The 24,447-nt window shown below is 39.4% G+C and overlaps 2 protein-coding genes across 3 annotated transcripts in view; one reads left to right on the forward strand and one right to left on the reverse strand.

Annotated features, from left to right (window-relative positions):
- Positions 1-18,348, forward strand: part of LOC141787516 (Golgi apparatus protein 1-like) — a 29,363-nt gene extending 11,015 nt beyond the window's left edge. The window contains exons 3-26 of the mRNA XM_074665985.1: positions 3,051-3,137; positions 5,080-5,295; positions 5,452-5,655; positions 5,748-5,819; positions 5,909-6,095; positions 6,195-6,412; positions 6,883-7,004; positions 8,301-8,402; positions 8,645-8,798; positions 10,772-10,909; positions 11,053-11,139; positions 11,590-11,652; positions 11,751-11,864; positions 11,960-12,048; positions 12,180-12,297; positions 12,480-12,572; positions 12,695-12,832; positions 12,934-13,057; positions 13,134-13,276; positions 13,525-13,626; positions 13,886-13,993; positions 14,217-14,337; positions 14,454-14,560; positions 15,239-18,348. Coding sequence (XP_074522086.1) covers positions 3,051-3,137; positions 5,080-5,295; positions 5,452-5,655; positions 5,748-5,819; positions 5,909-6,095; positions 6,195-6,412; positions 6,883-7,004; positions 8,301-8,402; positions 8,645-8,798; positions 10,772-10,909; positions 11,053-11,139; positions 11,590-11,652; positions 11,751-11,864; positions 11,960-12,048; positions 12,180-12,297; positions 12,480-12,572; positions 12,695-12,832; positions 12,934-13,057; positions 13,134-13,276; positions 13,525-13,626; positions 13,886-13,993; positions 14,217-14,337; positions 14,454-14,560; positions 15,239-15,406 — 3,075 coding nt within the window. The 3' untranslated portion in view covers positions 15,407-18,348. The remainder of the gene's footprint in view (positions 1-3,050; positions 3,138-5,079; positions 5,296-5,451; positions 5,656-5,747; positions 5,820-5,908; positions 6,096-6,194; positions 6,413-6,882; positions 7,005-8,300; positions 8,403-8,644; positions 8,799-10,771; positions 10,910-11,052; positions 11,140-11,589; positions 11,653-11,750; positions 11,865-11,959; positions 12,049-12,179; positions 12,298-12,479; positions 12,573-12,694; positions 12,833-12,933; positions 13,058-13,133; positions 13,277-13,524; positions 13,627-13,885; positions 13,994-14,216; positions 14,338-14,453; positions 14,561-15,238) is intronic.
- A 412-nt stretch (positions 18,349-18,760) lies between these two features.
- The window catches only part of pacsin3 (protein kinase C and casein kinase substrate in neurons 3), a 34,744-nt gene continuing 29,057 nt past the window's right edge, over positions 18,761-24,447 (reverse strand). For both annotated transcript variants that reach the window (XM_074666886.1, XM_074666885.1), the window contains 2 exons: positions 23,696-23,868; positions 18,761-20,854 (listed from right to left, as the gene is read on the reverse strand). In XM_074666886.1, the coding sequence (XP_074522987.1) occupies positions 20,739-20,854; positions 23,696-23,868 (289 nt within the window). In that variant the 3' untranslated portion in view covers positions 18,761-20,738. The remainder of the gene's footprint in view (positions 20,855-23,695; positions 23,869-24,447) is intronic.

Genomic DNA, 24,447 nt, shown 5'->3' on the forward strand with positions numbered 1-24,447 from the left:
CCAAAATATTATCTGAGATTAGATTATGAGCAAATACTGATCTTTTATACAAGGGGAGCACATACTCATATGCTGCAGGGAATCTAACTTTTGTAAGGAGTTTTTAAAGGTAACGTGTGCAGCATTTAGCAACATTTACCAGAACAGACTTGATGGAAAATTGGGGCATAATATTTGTTTTTTAAAAAGTTAAAAAAAGTTAATCTTAGGAGCTTCCTATACCTTCATTCAGGGAGAACATGGCAGTGGATAGAGCAGTAAACAGGGTGGGGAGTTTCGTGGGAAAGATGGTGAACCGCTTGGGGGCAAGTCTTATGGGCCCACAACTCATGATGCAAGGCCTTACTGGTGCCTGGGAACATAATATTATAAGTATGCTTGAATTAATGTCTAATTACCTGAAAATAAAATGTAATTTGTTTTTTCTGAACTGAAATTAAGACTCTTGTTATTATTTTATATTAACAGTGTTATTGTTTCATATTAACAGGGTTTTTTACAGTGAGCACAGAATTGAGAAACTAATTAAAACATGCTTTTGTGATTAGTTGGAAAGACAAGAAAGTTGTAAGACAACTTACTGTTGGAAGACAAGAATGAAAGAGAGAAGGTATAAAAAAAACTGTCCTTATTGATCTATTGGATGTAAAACTACCCACTGTGTGACACAGCAGCTTCCAGCAACTTCAAAGGCTGCCTTTGAAGACTGGAGCTTTGTCAACAGGAGGGATGAGAGAGGGAGCATTTCAACCCGAGTCTGACCATGTGTTTAGCCTACATACAGTTTTTTCCCTTTCTACACCTTAAACACTTAACTGGTTGTAAAACATATCAAATTTGATACTGATACCTCTATATGATCCCCACAAAGAAGTGATACTATCAGCAACATGACTGAAAATGACTATGTTAGATTTTAACAGTTTTATACAGTCTATGACAGGGGTGGCCAACCTGTGGCTCGTGAGCCGCATGTGGCTCTTTGCCTTTCGGTGAGTGGCTCTTCGATCCATTCATAAAAATGTATATATAAAGTTAGTAGCGGTAGAGTAGCGGTGTGCCGATCTATCTAAAATATTGATATACTGATGCCAACGTTGGGATCAGTGTTGATCAATATTTGGGTGTACACATTGATACTTAAGTTTCAGTTTCTTTTCTCTAGTACAAATTTAAACACACTAACAAATACAATAAATCTCTTTGAAATTGGAAATGTATTGATTTTCATTTTATGTCATTTCGTTTATGTGTGAGAGGAAGTATGTTTGTAAGACCACGTCCGTGATAAGCTTCTCTGTAGTAGCACAGTAATTTTTGTTGGCTCTTGGTCTCTGACTGGTTGGCCACCCCTGGTCTATGATTTTAACCCGTTTTGCCCCAATGGCAACAATTTTTGCCAAAGTGTATCACTGTCATTTTTCTACTCACAGTAAAGAATCTCAATGTTACTAATGCAACTTTTTCCACTTTTATGCCAGTAGACAACTTAAACTAAGATTCTAGTTTATAAAAAATAGTTTCCAAGTGGTTCCTGTCACATGACATCATCTGCTTCCTGCTCCTTCCAGTGTAAGACATGGTGAATGCAAATCGTTCTGGAAGAGCCAATTGTCAAAATTTTGTTATGATTTTATAATTACTTACCTCTACTTCTACCAAAAACTTATACCTGGGATAAATATTTTTTTGTTCATGGGCCTATTTCTGTGAGTGGCAACAAAAGTTGGCGGTTGGCACACAGCTAGTCAAACACTAAAGAAAAACACTGCCTGCAGCATTGCTCATAATTTCCTTAGTAGGTGCAATTTTCTTGATTATTATTATTATTATTATTATTATTGTTACTTTTTAGTTTTATAATTACTATTACTTCTATTTAATTATTAGGTGAGCTAGTGATAAACTGTGTGACCACCAGCAAAAATTGTTGTCAGTCATAAAAATCCAATTTTCCTCAAGACAAAGTACAAAATGGAAAAAGTTAGAACATAACATGATTCAGAAGGACTCAACTGATAAATCTATATGCCTTACAACTCTTAAATGGATTGTGTGAAGCTTCTGGGAGGTGGGAGGGGGTAGATGTCAGGCCAGACAGCAGAAGATATTTTCCTGCTCTTTCTCGTTGTGCTGCTTTGTGAAAAAGGTCTTTATTCCAACTCAGACTGTAACTTTATCGACATTCAGAATTGATCCAGTGTTAATGAAGTCTCTTTCCTTGTTTCTGTCCACACTTGAAGCAGACTGAGCTTTAAAAAATCCTCCACTGATGTAGAACTAACCTTGAAGAAGTCCATAAAGTCTCCCTCTTCCTCTCTGACATTCAGTCTTCGGTTCCTGCAGCTCGTCTCTGTCTGCTGGATGATTAACCTCCAGTGCTCAGAGTTCACAGCAGTTAACGGCAGACAGCTTTATGAAACACAGAGAGGTTAATTGACCACTTGGACAGACTTTATTACAGCACTGGAGAACTGCAATTAACATGTTCCACTCACACACACATCAACACACACACACACACACTCGGATACGCAGACTTGTTTTGTTGTGGTGTTATTTTCTGGGCGGTCAGACTGTCAGAAGCTTTTATCTGTGGCTGCTGCAGCTGCAACTTCGCTGTCAGACGTAAATAAAGAAGAACAAAGAGGAAGAGGGGAATTAAAGGATGAGGAGACATTTTGGATCATCCTTTTGGGATTAGATAACATTTAAAATGACTTAGTGTCAGTTTTAGGGATGCTCGGTGAGGTCAACTTGAGGCAGTTTGGAGACTTTTAAAAACGACTGCAGCAAAGGAAAAATAATCTAAACTTGAATGGAGTAGACTCACTGACTTTAAGTCCATGATTTGGGTTTTTGTTGTTTTTTTTAAGGTTGAATGTAAATAATAGTTTATATGAATGGTGCCAATCTTTATTTTCTCTACATTTGTCTGTTCCTATCCTGTAAATTCTTTTTATATTAAAAGCTGCTTCAAATCAAAGTCAAACCATCTCTGGTTTCGTTGTTGTGTATATTATTCATTGTCTTTTTCATCTCGCCCTCAGCTCCTGTGGAATTATAAACTCAATCTGACCACCGATCCAAAGTTTGAGTCAGTGGCCTCGGAGGTCTGCAAGAGCACCATCGCTGAGGTCAGTGTGCACCGCGGGAGGCTCAGGGTTCAGCTCTCTGTCAGGAGGAATGAATCCTGAAAGTGCTGTCAGAAAAACAGAGGAGTATTTTTAGTGCTCATTTACATTCAGGAGCAAATTAACATTCACTGACTCAGAGATGTATGGAGATCAGGGGCGGTGGTGTAAAGCTACATGGCTGAGTTGATGAAATCTGGTACCAGCGTTGCTCCTTTATACTATATGAAGGTGTGAGTAAGCTAACAACTGTAATTCTGCTCACAGAGACAGGTTAAATGTTTAATACTTCTCTTGTTGTTTACTTCATGTGTCTCACCTGCAGAAAAACATTTTTGAAGACGCCTTAGTTAGAAAGTGGCCTTTTATGTTTGAAAAGAATTTTGTTATTTTATTTCCATCCCCAAGAACAGCTGAGTCTACGTCAGCTCTTTATGTCAAACACTGTTCAACTTGACTTTCCTGAAGGTATTCCAAAATAAAAGCCCACCACTGGAAAGATTATACAATTATTAAGCCATCCAAAGACCCATTTCTACTAACTCTTTATTTTGCTACTGGCAGCCCAACAAACCTCAATTTCTGTGCTGTTAAATTATAAAAGTCGTCTCACTTTGAGGCAAAGTCTGGGCTGAGGTAAGAATCCAGAGTGGCCTATCATACAAGCAGACGAGTTAAGAAGGCAAAATATTGCTTTACAGATTGAAGCTCTCAGTAAAAGCTTAACACTTGTTTCTGATCAGCAAATTGACTCAGTTTGAAGAGAGAAAATTTGTAAACAAAAATCACTGGAACGGAAACTAATCTGCATTTTCAACTTGAGATAAAGACTAAATCTATTCCAAAATGTTCACTCACAGAGACAAAACAATAGCTGATGCTTTGGGCTTTCTTACACAAAAGAGTTGAGGGCTTTTGAGGAAGCATTCAGTGGACACAGGTCCTAATGGTTTCTGAAGATTTTATTTTATTACAGTGTTAGCCAGGATACCATTGATTTATGCAGTCCTGGCTCAGAGTCAGAGTGCACAAAAGGTCTGTTCATTTTTCATAAAACAGAAGAAGAAACATGAGAAAAAACATACTTTGATTGAAGAGAAAGATTTAATAAGCTTATACTCATCAAAATGAAACAGCTGTTCCAGTTTTTGCTCATCTGTCCGCCACAATAAATCGAGATCTTTGGTTTTTACTAACAGTATTATAAGCCAGAAACTGTCTGGATAAGAAAATGGTGTTCAAATCAACTTCCTCATAAATCACACACATCTCACAAAGTCTTTTGTTAGGTTGTAAATAGTTTTTTCCTAGAAGGAATTTTGGTTTCATAATGAAATATACAGAGAGCGCAGACCTGACAGTGTTGAAAATAACGATGACCCAGTACATACTTCATATTCAGGATCTCAGTATCCAGAATATTGCCAGGATCTGGATCATACTTTTACATCTGTCAGAAATTTTGGTGACCTTGTCTTGTATTGTTTTGCAAAGCAATCCGACCATTTATCGTGGAGTTATACACATATGGTGAAAATGGCCCTATCTCACAATGATAAAGAATCCTTTTTAAAAAAAATCCTAGATCCAGATGGTGATCCCGATCACCTCCAAAATTTAATTGCCTCATCCTTATCCCATTTTGAACTTTTCCTTTAAATTTTATCAAGATCCCTTTGTTACTTTTTGAGTTATGTAGTTCACAGACAGACAGACAAATTTTCCCAAAAACATAACCTCCCTGGTTGGGGTAAAAATTAGGAGAAAGTTTTACTGTTGCAGGACTTTGAAGGAAAAAAATTCAGCTTTAAATAATAGTTTACGGTTTCAACCAGAGACGAAACTCAAATATCTCATCTTTAAAAGAAAAAAAGTGTTCTAGAAAAATGCTGTGTCGTTTTTTCTTCTTCAGCTGACAGACCTGTTGCATGTGTGGTTCCCTCAGATAAAGGAGTGTAATGAAGAAGAAAGAGGGAGGGGCTACCTGGTGTCCTGTCTGGTAGATCACCGTGGTAACGTCAGTGAGTACCAGTGTCACCAGTACATCACTAAGATGACCAGCATCATCTTCAGCGACTTCAGGCTGATCTGTGGCTTCACCAATAAATGTAAAGACGACATCAACAACCTGCGCTGCGGCAGCATCAACGTGGGACAGAAGGTGAGTCTGGACTCTGTTTTATAATAAACTCAGGTTAATGGTAGTTTTTTGTTGAAGAGCTCCACAGAGATGAATTTCTATGTCTGGATTCACTCCTTCTTTGTATTATCACCTCATAACCTCCTTTTCTGTCTCACATCTGCCTCGTCTCTTCAGGACATCCACTCTCAGGGCGAGGTGATCGCATGTCTGGAGAAAGCGTTGGTGAGAGAAGCAGAGCAAAAAGATCAAGCTCATCCAATCAAAGAGGAGTGTCAGAGGGCGATCCTGCGGGTAGCCGAGCTGTCGTCAGACGACTTTCACCTCGACCGTCATCTTTACTTCTCGTGCCGAGACGACCGGGAGAGATTCTGTCAGAATGTGAGCAGAATTTCACCTCTAACAACCCAAACTAGAGAAATCCTCAGAGCTTCTTTTGAAAATGTGTAACAATATTTCTTTTTCCTCCCCAGACTCAGGCAGGAGAAGGAAAAGTCTACAAGTGTCTGTTCAATCACAAGTTTGAAGAAGCAATGTCAGAAAAGGTACGACTAACTCAAACTCTGACCTCTTGCTGTGGAGGAGATCACACTGCTTGGTCACTGAAGTTCTTCTCCTTTTTTCTGTTCCTCAGTGCCGTGACGCTCTGACCACCCGTCAGAAGCTGATCTCTCAGGACTACAGAGTCAGTTACTCATTGGCTAAAGCCTGTAAGCTGGACCTGAGGAAGCAGCGCTGCAGCCTTGACACGAACCTGCCACGAGCGCGAGAAGCCCGGCTGTCCTACCTGCTGCTCTGTCTGGAGGCTGCCGTGCACCGAGGTGAGTGAAACAATCAACAAAGTGTGACACCGTCGCTTGGTGCAGACAGTTTGGACCAAGCGAAACTCATCAATCATAATCTGCTGTGGCGCTCTGCAGGTCGCACAGTCAGCGGGGAGTGTCAGGGCGAGATGCTGGACTACAGGCGGATGCTGATGGAGGATTTCTCTCTCAGTCCAGAGATTGTGCTTCACTGTCGGACAGAGATCGAGGCTCACTGCTCCGGCCTGCACCGCAAAGGACGCACGCTGCACTGCCTGATGAGGATCGGACGAGGCGACCGCAGCACGTCTGTGGACAGCGTCTGCCAGAGCGCTGTAAGTCAGACATTTCTCATCTCAACAGAGGGAAAGAAATGAGCCACCAGCTCTGAAACGCAGCCTTTCTTTCTTTTTTTTGTAGTGTCTGACAAAGCTTAGTGAGGCATTATTAAAAAACAACTTCTAAAATATTCATGTTAAACAGTTTTTTGTATTAATTTTAATGCACTTACATGAATCATTTAATTTTTGGGCTGTCAGATGTGAGCTTGTATTAGACTTTATATGCTTACATTTATTATTAAAACAGCAAGGTCTGTGTTTCCAGATTTTTAACTTCAGGTTGAGAGCTGCAAACATTTCTGAAAAATATAGGTTTAAGATAAAAAAAACAGACTGATTTGTTTGTCATATATGAGAAGAGTCTGGTACCCTGTCAATCATAAATGAGATCATACATCATTAAAAATCAATCCTGCTGCTGACAATTTGTTTAATCATCTTTATTTTTGTGACATCTGCTACAGCTGCAGACTTTGATCCAGTCTGCAGATCCTGGAGCAGACTACCGGATCGATCGGGCGCTCAACGAGGCCTGTGAGTCCGTCATCCAGACCGCCTGCAAACACATACGCAACGGAGACCCAATGTAAGAGCACACACACACACACACACACAAATTGATTCATACACTGCAAAATTATCAAATCTTATCAAGTATTTTTGTCTTATTTGTAGTAAAAAAAAATGCCCCACCAGACGTAATATGAGCCACATTCACCTGACCAGTCCAGAAAAATGTTGTATTTAAAGTTATTTATAGACAGAAATGACAACTGAATTTTGTCTTTTAATAATTTGAAATGAGACACTTTTCTGGACTGGTCAAGTGAATGTGGCTCATATTAAGTCTAAAAAGACATTTCATTTCATTTTTTACAGTGTATACACTGTCATCATAATAGGGCTGAACATTTAATCAAATTTAAACCAGCATCGCAATATAGTAGAATGCAATTTTTAAATCGCAAATGCTGCAATTTTAAAAATAAATTAAAATGCCTTTGAATGTGCAATCCACAAGTATACATTTTTCAGTGGTTGAGCCAAAACTTTGTTTTTATTTACATTTCTGCACTTTAGTTTGAGTTTTGTTGCTGATGAGAGACTAGTTAGATTTTTAAACATTTAATATATCTGTGTTCACACACTGTTTCTTTTTCATCATGTAAAACAGTGTATTCCACATGTTGACACATTTCAGTGGTTGAGCCAGAGATTTGATCCTATTTACATTTCTGCACTTTTTTTAGTGTGAGATTCATAGAAGAGGGGATTCCTATTTAGTTTTCAGATTATTGTTTATACCAGACCTCTTGTTCTGCTTTGTTTTGTTGTTTGTTCTCTGATTTTATTCAAGAATATTAATGATTATTTTATTACACGTCTACAAGGTTCAAAGTCAAATCAATCGACTGATTGATTTGACTTTGAACCTTGTAGAATAGTCTACTGTGTTTGTAATAGTTAAAGATACATTATTCATATCAATTCAGGCATCAATTCATCTCATTTCACCATAACATGTAGGACTGGCCAACAGGAAAGACTTGTTTATATGTTGACAGTATCCTTTGTTGTGTCGGTTAAACAGTTTATTGCTTGTGTTAAGTGACTAATGTAGAAGACAAACATCCCCCCCAAAAATCGCATGCTAAATTGCAATCATAATATTGGTCCAAAAAAATCACAATTAGATTATTTTTCAAAATCGTTCAGCCCTACATCATAACTACTTTCGCTGTATAAAATATTTATCATATATTTCTAATAATTTATTATTTTAATGCCTGATAAAAGCAGAGTATGCTTATGGTTTCAAGTGAGACCACCGTGAAACATCACTGGACTAAGCTCTCACTAAGAGTGTGTCACATGTGTGCAGGATCCTGTCGTGTCTAATGGAGCACCTGTACACAGAGAAGATGGTGGAGGACTGTGAGCACAGACTGTTGGAGCTGCAGTATTTCATATCCAGAGACTGGAAGTGAGTCCATTCAATAAACCTATACAGCATTGTGTTATCTCAGATGGGGGGAAGAATTCATATTCAGATGATCTAACCTCTTTTTGATGTTGATTAAATTCAGACCAAGAACTTTTATTCCCATAGAAACATAAAAGAAATCTCAAAATATTTCTGTTAATCTTGAAAATTCTGCCTTATATTTTAAATTTATCTTTTTCTACACGAATCTGATGATGTCTGTCCCTCTCGTCACATCTCAGACTGGATCCCATCCTCTATAAGAAATGTCAGGGCGATGCCGCTCGACTCTGTCACACTCACGGCTGGAACGAGACCAGCGAGCTGATGCCGCCGGGCGCCGTCTTCTCCTGTCTGTACCGCCACGCCTACCGCACCGAGGAGCAGGGACGCAGGGTAGGATAGCTTTACAAACACACACACACTCCATCAGACTCGAGACTCTTCAGTAGATTCAGTCTGTCCATATTGGAGTTGGAAACTGTTCTGTTTTAACTCCACCAGGTAAAGCCAGGCGAGCAGGTCAGTGATCAATGGTGGGCTTAAATGAATCAGTAATGATCCTGATGAGGGTCAAATGAGGGTGAAATCGATGGTGATGATGTCAGAAATTGATTGGGTGAGGTGGATGTTTATGTGACTTCTTACCTCTCAGCAGAGCAGAGGAGGAAGTTTACAAAAACACATCAGTTAAATCCACCTTACTCTGCTGGAAATGAATATTTATAGTCAGGGTAGGCGAAGTAAGATTCATTCAACTCTTTCTTAAACTCTGTCTGGATGTTAATCTACAATCTGGATGTGTTTTAAGTTTTAAGGCCAATTTACCAACACTCAAAACATCCAGTCAGATCTAATCTAAAACTGCTCAGACTCTTAATGTCGGTGTAACCGATGCATGTAGCCCTTGTTTTCAGAACTGCACTCACAGATTGATTAAATCTGATTAAATGAATTCAGAAATCAATGTGTGGGTGGGTGTGTGTAAGTGTGTGAGATTTTCTGACCCTGATATTAAATTGCAGAACATTTTGCACATTCTGGTTGGATTACACACTTCTTTAAAGAGAGGTTAACTCTGTCCTTCCTTGGTGAGAGGCCACCTGTCAGAGGAAAAAGCTCCTGCTTCACGGTCTATTACCACTGCAAATCAGAACAGTCTTTATTAAATGAAAAGCATGCCATTTGAAGAAGACTTGAAGCTCATAGACTCTGTATGAAAAGCATTTACTGTGAGGATAAATCAGAACAGCAGCAGGTTCATTTTTCACCTGTTTTTGATGCATTCAGGGGCCTGATGCAACTAGATAAGTCACCTCCTACTGGTTGTTAGGAAGAATGCAGGTTAAGGCACTTCTGCTACTCAGCATCAAGTCAGTGAAATTTAGATAAAACTGATGAACAATAATTATACAAAAAACTATTGTGTAATATTTAATAAATCTATATTTTCTATCCTGAAAACCTTAAAATGTAAAATTATGATTTGCCATTTGGCTCAATTTTGCTTTCACACTAAAAACCAAAAGGCCATATCTATTTCTTAAATAGTCTGTGATCAGGGATGAAGGATTTACTAATGTTGTTGGATCATGCTTTAATGAATTCTTAATTATGAATGCCATTTTTCAGGAGAGACGTTGAAATGACAGAATTAGGGCTGCAGCTATCAGATATTTTAGTATTCCAAAAATTCTACCGAAAATTCCATCGATTAATCGAGTAATCGGATAAAACAAATTTTTTAGTTAGATAGTAATTATTTTTTAAATGAAAATTTGTCACAAAAATTGGAAAAACAAGTGACTTTAGGTGATACATTTTGGGTGCAATGCGAGCTGAAGAGATAGCATGCATGGCTTGTTGAGAGGCAGCTGTGATGCAGATCAATGCATGTTTTCACGTCAGTCTCCAAACTCTAGAAAAGAAGCTAGATTTGTCGCGCTGGAGGGGTCTGAAATGTAGGTAAATATAGCATCAGCTCCATGTGCCACATCAAAAGTAGTCCGTGCAAAATACTTTTCTTTGATCTTTTTAAAATGAGGAAGTTCCTTTATCAGTTTTTGTAATCGATTTTCTCAAATTATTCGAGGAATCGTTTTAACCCCAGACAGTATAATTGATTAATTTATCAGGGTTGAAAATGTGCAATGTCTCTGGTGATTAGACTCCATTGTGGTGTTTTCAGGTACTTGAGGGGGCAGTGAGACCAGGAGCAGAATAGGACATGCTCCCTTGTGTCGTCTGTAAACTGGTGGTTGTGAAGAAAGGATGCAGAATGACTTCAGAGCGAATCAGTAGGAAATGGCCTTCTTAGACCAGCTCTTTGTGACGCTTGTGTGTGTCTTTGCCTGTGCGTGTGTCTGCAGTTATCTCGGGACTGTAAGGTGGAGGTTCAGAGGATTCTCCACCAAAGAGCGCTGGATGTAAAGTTAGACCCTGAGCTGCAGAAACGCTGCATGACCGACCTCGGGAAGTGGTGCAGCGAGAAGACAGATGCCGGACAGGTGAGAGCGCTCAAACACTGCTTTTATCACTCACTGGGTGCAGCTTTTCTTAAACCTTTTCCTGATTTTTGCAGTAAAGACTTTCTAAAGAGAATTTCAGAATAAACCTTTCAGAAAAAAAAAACTCTTTGTGTGCTTTTTAGGAGCTGGAGTGTCTGCAGGATCATCTGGAGGATCTGGTGTCAGCTTGCAGGGATGTCGTGGGAAACCTGACGGAGCTGGAGTCAGAGGTCAGAGTTCATTCATTGTCAGGTTCACAATTCCCTCTGGAGTATATGTATGTATTCTTTTTTTGTCATAGATACTTGTGTATTAGACTTTATGTATATATATATATGCAAATTTCCATCTCTGCACTTGTTCAGTTTGTCTCACCCCTGCCTGTACAGGAGACAGTTTTTTTCTTTTTTCCTCTTAATCGGGTTGACGTGTTGTTGGTTGTGTGTATAATTTATTCAGTTATTTGGTTATTTTTATCTTTTTTTTCTTTTTTTTTCCTTAACTTTAAAAGTATATCATGTTTCTTATTTGAAAATCCACAAGCACAATTATTGTTATTATTATGCATATTGAAAATCTCAATTAACAAAAGAAAACAAAGCAGTTCCCTGTGGATGAAGTGATGCTTGAATGTTGTCTTTGTGTCACCTGAATGAACGGTCTCTGTTTGTTTCTCTTAGGACATCCAGATTGACGCGCTGCTGATCAGAGCCTGTGAACCTGTCACTCAGGCCCACTGTCATGTGAGTTCAAGACTTCTTCATGTTTGTCTAAAACTACGTTTCAAGAGGAACCTAGCAGGGCTTATGATATTTATCTATGTGTGTTTGTGTGTGTGTAGGATGTAGCTGATAATCAGATCGACACTGGAGATCTCATGGAGTGTTTGGTGCAGAACAAACATCAGAAGGAGATGAATGAAAAGTGTGCAGTTGGCGTCACTCACTTCCAGCTGGTCAGTTCTCTTCTGTCATAAATAATGTGACTATGTCTTCCTTTATAGCCGTTAAATTTGATGAACATCCACTGATGTGTTTCTCCTGTTTTTAGATCCAAATGAAGGACTTCAGGTTCTCCTACAAGTTCAAGATGGCCTGTAAGGAGGACGTTCTGCGCTTGTGTCCAAACATCAAGAAGAAGTAAGAGAAGAGAACACCCTCTTCCCCTTTTCTCTGTTTTTTGTTTCTTTCTTGAACATTTTGTGAGGAGCCGGTGAGTTTAAAGGGGTTTGATTTAACATAATCTGCCCGGTGCGTGTCTCTCACTGCAGGGTGGATGTTGTGATCTGTCTGAGCACCACGGTGAGGAACGACACGCTGCAGGAGGCCAAAGAACAGCGAGTCTCGCTGAAATGCAGAAAACAGCTGCGGGTGGAGGAGCTGGAGATGGTAACACACACAGACACACAAACACACACATACACATATCAAAACAAGAGGAGACACAGTTAGTCTGGTTAATTATTAATTTAAAAACTGGTTCAAATGTCTGCATGCTGTGTTTGACATTTACTTTTGTAGGATAAAAGTTAGATTTAAACCTTCTTCTTTTTTTTTGTAATTTCTTTCAGTCAGAGGATATTCGTCTTGAACCAGAGCTGTATGAACCCTGCAAGTCCGATATCAGTCGTCTGTGTCCTAACGTGGCTTTTGGAAATGCTCAGGTGAGGAGCAGCAGAGGCAGCTGGAAAGATCCCAACATTAGACGGATTATGTAGACATGATTAGAGGTCTTTTTCTCATCTTGTGACCTACCTTTCTTGATCCTGCCTTCGCTGTGGGTCAGGTGATCGAGTGTCTGAAGGAGCAGAAGAAGCAGCTCAGTCAGCGCTGCCATCAGAAGGTGTTCAGGCTGCAGGAGGTTGAGATGACCGACCCGGAGCTCGACTACCAGCTGATGAGAGTCTGCAAGCAGATGATCAAGGTGATAAAGAGGAGGAGAGAAGCAAAGATAGTGATATTAACAGCACTGAAAAGTTAGCGTCACGTGAACATCGGCTCTATATTGTGATTTCTCTCCTGCAGCGTTTCTGCACTGACGCCGACACCAGAAACGTCCTGCAGTGTCTGAAACAAAACAAAAACAGCGAGCTGATGGATCCGAAGTGCAAACAAATGATCACCAAGAGACAGATCACACAGAACACAGGTGAGCCACACACCTGCTGACATGATCCTCATCGTATCAGAATGCTTATAATTTTGTCCTCCGTGTCCTCTCACAGACTACAGGTTGAACCCGGTGCTGAGGAAAGCCTGTCGAGCCGACATCCCAAAGTTCTGCCAGTCGATCCTGAACAAGGCCAGTGAGGACAGCGAGCTGGAGGGTCAGGTCATCGGCTGCCTCAAACTCAAATACGCCGACCAGGTCAGTGACATCATTAACTTTCTAAAATGCCTGCAGAGGCAGCAGCTGGATGAAAACAGCATAAATAATGGAGCAGATCAACAACAGGACACTTGATAATTTTAAATTAAAGGATGGTGTGTGGTATAGGTTGTTGTCGTGGAAGATGTGTTACTTTCTTGTGTTACAGTTGATATATTTTCACATTTAGCTACAAAAAAAGTTGTGTTTCCCTAAATCGAGTGTGTTCTGTCTGGGCTTTGGTTCAGAGGTTGTCTCCAGACTGTGAAGACCAGATCAGAGTGATCCTGCAGGAGTCAGCGCTCGACTACAGACTGGACCCACAGCTGCAGAGACACTGCACAGATGAGGTGTCTGTGCACACACATAGACACAAACTTTCAGCAAAATACTGGCTCTTCCTGTAACTCCCCAACTCCATTTTTCCTTTTTTGGTTTTATTTTTCCTTGATTCCTCACTCTTTTCCCTCTGTTTCTTCCTCTTCTTTCCTGTTTCCTCTCTTTCGTTACTCCCCTGTCACCTCTCCTGTTCCCTCCCTTCTTTTCCTAACTTGTTTCTCTCCTGATCTGTCTTATTCTTTCCTCTCCTCTCCTCTTTGTCTCCTGCAGATCTCCAGGTTGTGTGCGGAGGAGGCGGCGGCTCAGGAGCAGACAGGTCAGGTGGAGGAGTGTCTGAAAGTCAACTTGCTTAAAATCAAACAGGAGGCCTGTAAAAAGGTAAACATTGGTTATTGTTATTGATCCTTACAGTTTCTCTTAGAGGAAAAAATAAAGGATGAGAAATGTCTCAGATGACTAAGACAGTTTTTCTTCTCCTTGGCTGATTTTTTAAATTCCCTAAAACTCTGCCTCACAAGTTCATCAAGGAAACCATCTGAATGTATTTTATCTTGATGTTAAAATTCAAACATGTTTCCTTCCTCTTTCTCTTTGTTTTCAGGAGGTCCTGAACATGCTGAAGGAGAGTAAAGCAGACATCTTTGTGGACCCGGTCCTCCACACAGCCTGCGCCCTGGACCTCAAGCACCACTGTGCCGCCATCACACCTGGCAGAGGACGACGTGCGTGCATTCAGAACTTATCTTTGTCATTTTTTGCAGAGTTTCAGGCTCATGACGTTGAAGCTGTGTTCACATCAGTTTGTCTCACTGTGCTGTCAACATCTCTCACTCTGCAGAGATGTCGTGTCTGATGGAGGCGCTGCAGGACAAGAGAGTTCGTCTGCAGCCCGAGTGTAAGAAACGACTACAAGACAGGATCGACATGTGGAGCTACGCTGCCAAGGTAAAAACCAGGAGGAGATTTTTTCACAATAAAAAGGGAGTGTTTTAAGAATTTGAGAAAAACTTGTTCGCCAACAGTTGACGGGAAAATTAATTTAGAATTGCCTTTCATTTAGCAGACGCTTTTGTCCAAAGCGACGTACAACACAAGCAAGAGAGGCAGAAGGAAAAACCTTAGTTAGTGCGACAAAGTGCTACAAGTTATGTGGCTGCAAGTGCTGCCATTAAGTGCAAGAATTTTTTATTTTTTTTTTGAGAATAATCTAGCCAACTAACCATAATTAGTTGCTGCAACAATATACTCCAACCTTCAACATTCAGTAATTAGTGCTGAAAATTCATTAAGAGCTGGGTTTTAGACCTTCTGACTCATTCTACCCCTGAGGACAAAGAGGAGAAGGATCAGCTTAAGTGTTTCCTGAACAGATGGGTCTTCAGACATCTCTTAAAAGTAGAACGGGACTCTGCAGATCTTATAAAGTTAGGTAAATCATTCCACCATTTGGGCACAACAGAGGGGAAGAGTCTGGCTAGTGATTTGGAGCCGCGCTGGGCTGGGAGCACCAGGCATCTTTCACAAGCAGAGCGTAGTGGGCGTGGAAGAGTGTAGACCTGGAACTCATTGGTTGAGCTTTGGAAAGCGTTCTTTTCTGCACCGGTAACATGTCCCTCTCTGCAGGTGGCACCAGCAGAAGGTTTCTCAGACCTCGCCGTGCAGGTGATGACTTCACCCTCCAAGAACTACATCCTCCTCATGATCTCACTGAGCGTGTGCATCCTCTTCCTGGTGGGGCTGCTGTGCGGCCGCATCACAAAGCGAGTGACAAGAGAATTAAAGGACCGGTAGAGGACGTAACAGACTGGCCCCTCCTCCTCTTCCTCCTCCTCTCCCTCCTCTCTCAGATGCCCGGTCTGTAACCAGCCAACCTGCACAGTGCCAACGCCAGCGCCCACATCTGGAACTCTTCTGTTTACTGGCTGCCGCTGAATATTTGCACCCGATGCAAAACGCCCCCAGATCCCAGAAACACTCCAACCTTTGAGGGAGCTTTGACTTTCTGATTGGAGCATCTTTTTCTTGATTATCATCTCCCTCCCTGAAATAAATCTGCTTCTGCTGATGACTTTGTTCGGTGTTGGATGTGAGGACGTCCGGCATCCCTTGAGTTTCTGAATAAGCGCTGTTGATGATGATGTGACTGAGGGCTGCTGCTTCTGAGGTTGGGATTGCTTTTCCCCTTGTTGATCCTGATGCTTTTTGTGATATTTAAAGGAGACTGGAGCATGAAGAGCAGCTTTTCAAAAGTGACTGTGGCTGCCTGAGTTGCACAAAGAGCAAAATTAAGTCTTGAGAACTTTTGAGTTGAGTTCTGTAATGTACCCGATGTTTTTCTATATTTTCTCATCAACCATGAAATCCCACCTTCTTCACTCCTGCATTGGATGTACGTCCAAATCGCCAAGTACAGACTCTACGTTTGGTCCAGCTCCTCAAGTTTTGGAGTGTGAGGATATTTTCACCATGTCCCGTGTCGCCCTCAGCCTGTTCTCTGTTGCCTTTAATGAACCGACATAACACACATCACATACGTGCACACGGGCGCTTCATTTTACAACTTAACAACCTGTGAATCTGCTTTATTCTTTTGTGAGCGTGTAAGTTATTTTTGATATGGATATAGCATTTAAACATGAGTTGAAACAGCTGGTTATCTCTGCATAGACGGTTTAAATTTGTTTTATTTATGAATGAAAGCATCAAAGAGCTCAAATTGCCATATTTAACCTGCACTCAGCTGCAAAACCATTGAAGCGCTTTAACTTAGGCTGAAAGCTTTGATTTATTGTGATTTTTTGTTTGGATTTTATTTGAAGCTCATTTACTCTCAGAAAGAACTGCATGTAACCGAAATGCAGATGAATGGACATTTAATTAATAAACAAAAAATGGGTGATTAGTTTAAGTTAGCATAAAAAAAGCAGCTTGCCTGTCTTTGTCCAAAGTGCAGACTCTATGTAAGGATGGGCGACACGCCTCTGCCTCCTTCTGTCACAGAAAAGTGAAGCTGAAATACCCCTCTGTTAATCAAAGCACATTTAACTTACTGATAATCTTGCAAAGATGCCTCAAGTCAGTGCAGTCTGCAGTGTAACAAGGCCTTGTGTTAAATTTGTTGCAGACACTCAGAATTATGAAAGAAAAAAAATGACTCGAGTGTCCTCAAACTATTTCCCCTTGATTCTGGAGCCCACAGTTCAGCAGGAGCACTATTTGTCAAATTAATTGTCAGTTATGGCATCATACTCCCTTTTTATAGCTTTAAACCACAAATTAAAACCATGCTGATGATAAACACTCTGGCAAAGATGAGCATGATAAAACAATCAAAGTCTGAAATTGTTTTTGCATCACAGCAGCTTTCTGTACAACCTTAACGTTGGACAAAAAGATGAAAATATGAGACATACATTTTTTTTTACACCCAACGGATATTAGCAGTTGCTACTCTCCTTAAGCTCTGGCAATAAACTCCACAATTCAGAGCTCACAGGTGAACAAAAGAGGGTTGAACAGTTTACTATTAAGAGATGATTGTTACAATACTTCAGCTAGCCAGTAGAGGGAGCTCTAAATGTGTGATCTCAAAGGGGAGCTGAAATGTTGTCCATGTTTTTATACAGTCTGTGGTCAGCAGATAAAAAAAAAACACCCACCACCCATCCTGAAGCTACTTTTCCACACAGCACAGCTCCTCAAAGCAGATTTAAAACAGGGATTTTTATTTTCCTGAGTTTCTTTTGGGACTTTGGACTGAGTCAGGCAGGCTGTGTCTCTATGCTACACCAATTTCACTGTGTCTACCTAGCAGCTTTTTCTGCTTCCTCCAAGCGACTGACACAAACAAACAAAATAATTCATGACAACGGCACCAAGAGCAGCTTCAAATAACTGGAATTATTTATGAATTAAAAACGTTATTTGCCATAATAAGAAGTATATTTTTATGTATGAACGGTTTGCAGCTTTTCCAATCTTAACAAAAACTGCTGATAATTGCTGAATAAATAATGTAACAACTTCTCTATTTTGAAAAAACAAAATGATGTGAATTGGTTTTGGAAACCATGATGCAAAATCTATCAATATTTCAAACTGGAGTCAGAAATCACTGTTTTGAAGAAAGATGACTTGAATTTAAACTGTGACTACAGAGATGGAAACATTATTTTTTATGATTTTGTATCTAATTGATGCATATTTACTTTTGCACTTTAATTTGATGTACGTCTGAGGATCTTATTTGTTGGCAGAAAAGGGCAGATCAGAAATGAAGCCTCACTCATCTCATGTTTAGCTGCTTTTGTTTGTATGATTTGAAATCTCACGTATACAGAGCGCAGCATGTATACACTTATATATCTGCTCATTTACAAATGTTAACAAAGCTGAAGTCAAAAAATGATTTTACACTCATCTCAAAGGATTTTGTGCTTGAAAAAGTGTCGCCTTTTACCTGAAAGCTGAGTCAAAACATCATCATCATCTCACAGCTTTGAGTTTTTCTGATGATCTTTTTGTTCCTGTCTGTGTCCATTAACACCAGAGTAAGAAAACAGGATATTAACAGAGCTATCATAACCAGTTTCTAGTCTATATGTGTAAAAACTTTATCAGTGTGCAGGTTTTCTTCTGTTTACATCATGCCATGTAATATGAAAACATAACAGAGTTATCATAATGAGATTTGATTTTGCTGTACAGATAAAATTTGTCAATTTAATAAAACTGTCTGCAGATTTTCATACCTTTGGCTCAACAGGACTCTTTGTAATCACTGTAAATTATTTGAAAAGCTAAGTGATGATTTTATCACTAAAAAGAAAGGATCCTCGTGTCGTCACGAAGGTTGAAATCTCACGGCCAAATGGCAATGACCTATTTTCAGAGGCATCAAATCTCGTTCTAGGACATCAGAAAAAATACAATATCTCATTTTTTGAAAATTCAGGGGGTGAAAGATCTTGTTTTCAAATTTATTATATTATATGTAAGCATTAAATCAGGGATCAGCATGATATGTCCCCTTTAAAGAAAAAATACAGATATTATTTCATTCCCACAACCCAAGAAATTTCAGTTATTGCGCCCATATTGTTTTAATTACTTCACGACACAAAAGCAGTCTGTAAAACTCTCAGATGAAGAAAGCCATTTATTGTTGCTTCCCACTTTATGTTCTGTACACGTTACATTTCTGTAAAGAAAAGTGAAGCATCCAAAGAAGCAGCACAGGATTGTTAGTTTTCTTTTATCTGGACATCTACAAGTGTTAGCTTAACTGTTAGAAATGCTCCGATCAGCAGGACAGAGAACACTCCTTCAGGAGCAAAAAGAAAAATACAAACTGAAACATAAAACACCCCAAACCTCAACAATGATGATCAGATCTTTCGGACCAGCATCAAACCACCATCCACAGGTAGAAATAAAAAATTTGACTCTCTCTCTGCGTCTGCTGGATCAAACGGGAGAATGATCGCTAAATCAAAGAGGAAAATAAATCAGATACAAAGAAGATGACTGTAAAAATGCTACTTAAAAATCTTAAAGTAACAGATATTTATCAGAAGCTTATAACTATCAGTAATAAAAAAGAAGAGGAAGTGAATTCAGTGTCACACATAGACGTCTACAAAACAACTGAGCAGACATCTTTAAGCTGAACAGGGAGGGGAGGGGCTTGAAAAGGTTTACAGCCAATCACGTGCTGCATGCATAATCAAAGTTAACACAGTAAATCCAGGTAACAGCAGGTTCTGGTGTTTTTTCCAACAGGTTGATGTAGATGATGATGTAATTCCTTAATCAGACAGAAGGGGGCTGCGGTGATACTTCCACACTCAACTAAGGCACTAAGTTCAGTCTTCAGCTTCCACCGGAATAAGAAGTAAAGAAGCTGCAGTTCCTCTGATGGCCACTAGAGGTTGCTTTACAGGAGAAAAAGGTTTGATAATAGGGCGAATATCTTTTGGAACAGCCTCTAGTCATTTTTTCATATTAAAGATGTTTATTTTAAGTTATGAGTTGATTTTGTCTTGAATGTGAAAATTTAAAGCTTTCATTTTTGAAAATTACACTTGTTACCTTTTTCCTTGAAAGATGACACAACTGATACCTCAAGAAAACACTACACCAAACTGCAAGATGTATGAGCTTGGCATACAGGCAGCTAACAGACAGCAAGAGTAGAGCCCAAACACTGACCTTCAGTTTTTACCAGCCATTGTCAGTAACAGTTTAAGGTTTGTGATGCTGACATGCACCTGGGGAGTTTCATTCAAGGTGGAAATTGTGCTTTATGGTTTTTTTTTTCCTTTTTCTATCAACTGAATTACTTACAAGTAAGAAGAGTGTAAAGAAAGCACACTACTGTATTCGCTGAGCATCTGATGGATCAGGCTGAAACTGCATAAGCTGCAGGCTCTCACTCCTGGATGATAGTTCGGATACATTTTGAGTTCAAAAATCCGGCAAAAGAATTATTGATTTGAAGAATTTTTTTTTTTTTCCAGGAAACAACAGTTACCTAAACCTCTGTTATTGTACGGTTGTCAACTTTTTTTTCCTTAATCAGACATTTCCTTGCTGTACACTGCTGGGAAAACAAACTCTTGAAATGTAAGTCTCAAATTTTACAAGAGTTTTTGTTTTTTGCCATTCTTGTGTTCTTCTTTGAGCTATGCTGCTGCTGCTGATCCCTAACCCAAGCCAAATCATTTTCAATCAAACAAGCTTTTTCAAACTGTAACAGGAAAGGAGAAATGTAAAAGGGTAAAGATGTATTGTCCAGTCAGAGACCTGCAGGTGAAGTTTACTGTCCGTTCACATTGGCAGATCTCCAAAGACTTCTTTCTGCTTCTTTTAAACAAAACTGTCATTGACCTCAGACTGAGTAAACATCAAGTGGACTTTTCCACCGACTGCTTTTCAAAACACAGCTAAAAAAAAGGAAAAAAAAAAAAGACAAAATCTCTGTGATGAACCTGACAGTCAGACACCAAAAACCTTTTGGTTTCACAGAGGTTGTGTCTACATGTCAGCGCTAACAGCTTCTGATTGGTCCTGGCATCTTGAGTGTCACTGTACCATTGGCTAGGTGAACTGAGGGGGCGGGGCATCAGGTGGGGATAAGCTGGACGTAGTTGGCGGGATAAAGGCCGACCTGGCCGCTGCTCAGCTGTCCTTTACACCAGCCCTGCTCGTCCTCCTCACCCATCTTCAGCAGCTCTTCACCTGTGAGCGTATGATAATGAAGCAAAACAGTTTTAGAGAAAGTTTTCATTCATGATAATCAACAGTTTAGGATACGAGGCTTCCTGTTGCAGTTCGTCTGTCGTCTTCTCCTTGTTCATGTTAAGCAGAGCTGAGCTGGGCTAAGATTTCCAAACTGAAGATTCTCCCCCGTGGCTCAATCAGTTCACGTAGACTCTCTGAGCTTTCTGTTTTTAACCTTGTGAGGCAAACAGACGACAGACTAAAGCTGCACAGAGTCAGACAGGAACTTTACCCCCTGCTGGAGCTTCTGTCACCTGACAAACCTGACTGAGTGAGTTCATCCACCTTAATGTGCTTTTCACCTTCTCGTTTGTCACTGTTCAGTTTTGCAGCACATCACTGATACTGTATTGTATTAGCAGATCCTGGAGTATCTTTTTGTCGTCAAAGATCAGTGTACCATGGTTCATTTAAAACCTGGTGTCTGGGTTGGAAAACCAGCAGCAGCTCCAAGCAAGCAGAGCCAATATCCTGCTGAGTGGAAAAGCAGCTTTAGTATCAAACCTCAGAGGGCTGAAAAAGACGAGGACCAGGATAGAGACGTGAAGGGTTTTCTGAGTGTCCTCCCTGCTAGTGGGCTAATCTTGAACTGTATTAAAAAAAAGAGACTGAATGCTGCTTAAATTTGTTCCATACCATGGGTATGTTTGGCATATGATTAATGCTGGAGATATTTCATTTTTTAACAGCTACGTCGTGAAAATCCAGCAGAGAAACCAACACAAGGCCTCTTGCAATCTTTCTGCAGGGGTACACTGGAAAAAACAAAATCCTATCAAGTGATTTTGTCCTTTTTTAAGTAGAAAATGTCTTGTTACACTTGATTCACATGACCAGTCCAAAAAAAGGTCTTGTTTTAAGTTATTAAGAGAAAAAAATGAGGTCTGAATTGCTTGTAACTAGTAAAAAACAAAAAACAAAAATCTGTCAATGGAAGAAGAAAAATTTGATTAATACTAAAATAATGTCTTAATACAAGTAATTTTTCTCTTGTCCTATTGGCAGATTTTTTTTACTTGTTACAAGCAACTCAGACCTCATTTTTTTCTTTAAATTACTTGAAACAAGACATTTTTCTGTACTAGTCAGTTGAATGTGGCTCATATTAAGTCTAAAAATATATATTTTTTAATTGCAAATAAGACAAACTGTTTTTTTTCCAGTGTAGAAAGAACAGTATGAGTTGCTGCAGCACCTTCTCCAGATTCCTTTCTGCTCCTAAAGAAAAAGTCAGTCTCCAGAAAAGTCTCTCATCAAAAACTCATAAAATGAAATACCTGAATACTTTCACCCAAACCCTTTTTTGCTGGTTTTGTTCTTATAGCTCACCAACTTGTACCTAGACTTTGCTAGACCCCGAGCACATTATGAAGACTGTTTAAAGGGACAAGAAGAGCTCATTGAGGGCCTCAGACAACCACAGGTAACTGACTTTTAATGTCTTTTAATATCTTAAAAATGCTTCAGGATACTTGAGATTGAATTTTTTCTCTCAAAACTGATCATTCACACTTAAAATGTGAAGGAATATTGAAAACATTCCTTGCAGCTGCGATGGATAATGTTAAACTGGTATTTCTGATCACCTTTAAAACCAAACTAATCGTAATAAACCAGAGTTTACCAAGTTTTGTTGTTGTAACAGTAAATCATTTTATGGATCTAATAGCGAAACATGACATAATCAGTCTGCAACCTGCAACCTGCAAAACAAGTTGATTTAAAGAGACAGGAGTGTTAAAAAAAGACCTGTGTTCATTAATTTGCTTTTACAACAAAAGCATTGTTTGGGCAGAGCCACAATGGGTGCATGGTGCTCATGGGAAATGTAGCCTTTCTCATAGAGAAACACTACTGGCTTCAAAGCAGTCATTAAATCCAGACATAAAAACTCTTCCTAGTTCCTTTAAATAAAGCTGAGTTGACTCTGATTCATGATTACATGATGCACACATTGAGAATTCTTTCTAGTTACACAGAAGAATGATCATGCATCACATCAGAAAGATACAACCAAACAATTAAGGGTAAATTTCCAGCAACGTTTCTTCTGCAGGGTAGGTAAAGTATATATTATATAAAGCAATTTTCGTTTTAACTGAACACAAAAATTTGACCCAGTCAACAAATAAAAGCATCTTTTAAGATATTTAATTAGAAATTCAAATGAATCAAAATGCTTTTATTATGTTTTTTTTTTTTTGAGCTGAGTGGTTTTAAGCTGCTCACACATCAGCTCTGTCACAACTGCACACATTCAGCAGTAACGCTTGTTTTATCTGAAACTTTCTGTCAATGATTCATCTGAATTCACAGAAATAATAAAGTTTCTTTACAGTTAAAGTAGTTTGTTTCAGAAATGAATCAAACTTGTGTTCACAGTTTATTCATTTCTTGAGTCAAACAAAAGCATGACCTTTAGAGATCAACTGAAGCTTTTTCTCTCCTGTGACTCAGATGGATTCATCGACTTACAGATAAAGCTCAAGATCACAGCCGTGTCCTGACGTCTAGACTGAAGCTGTAATAAGTGTGTTTTATAGGCAGCCCCACACTTCATCACAGTCTTACAGCATCCCATCATCAGTGCTCATGTCAGAAACTGAGCTCAACATGAGTGTGGGTAAATGTGTGGATGAAGGAGGAGGCATCACAGGAGGAAGGGGGGGATTTCTGCTTTTACTGTTTAGATACATTAAATGAAACATCAGCTGTATTAAAACCAGCGTAGATCAAACCAGACCTCACTACTCGCCCCTGTGATGCCTCTCCTCAGTTAGCATTAGTAAGTGTTAATACCTGCTTTAAAGCTGAGCTCATCGGCCTCCTGGCCTGAGTAATCATACAGCGCTCGGACTCGCACCCCGTCTACCTGATCCTCCTCCTCATCCCCCGCCTCTCCAACGCCGTTCACAGCCAGCGTCTTCTTAGGACTCTCCTCGTCTGACCAGTCTGATGAATAATCTTTCACCCTGTGAGAGAAGAATACTGTTACAGCGATGATTCACCAGCTCCTGAATGCAATTCTGTAAATCTAATTTTTACGATATGCTAATAAAAAGCGTGACAACCACATGGAAAAACTGAAATCTTGTCAGGTGTTTTTGTCTTATTTTCAGTAGAAGATTTCTTGTTAGACTTAATGTGAGCCACGTTCACCTGACCAGTCTAGAAAAATGTCTTAATTCAAGTTATTTAAATACAAAAATGAGGTCTGAGTTGCTTGTAACAAGAAAAAAAATCTGCCAATGAAACAAAAGAAAAATTACTTGTATTAAGATATTATTTTAGTTTTAGCAAATTTTCTAGCAATTTTCTTATTTCACTGGTGGATATTTTTAACTTGTTATAAGTAATTCAGACCTCATTTGTGTCTTAAAACAAGACAATTCCTGGACTGATAAGTTGAATGTGGCTCATACTGAGTATAATAAGACAATTTTTTACTTAGAATAAGATGAAAACACGTGATAAGATTTCAGTTTTTTGCAGTAATAGTTTACCTCCAGGTTACTGTTCATCTCAAGAATCCATTTAAGGGCAGTTTTTAA

This window comes from Halichoeres trimaculatus, unplaced genomic scaffold (genome assembly GCF_033239565.1).
Source record: "Halichoeres trimaculatus isolate MK-OKI-2021-1 unplaced genomic scaffold, fHalTri1.1 fHalTri1_scaffold_3, whole genome shotgun sequence".
Taxonomy (NCBI): domain Eukaryota; kingdom Metazoa; phylum Chordata; class Actinopteri; order Labriformes; family Labridae; genus Halichoeres; species Halichoeres trimaculatus.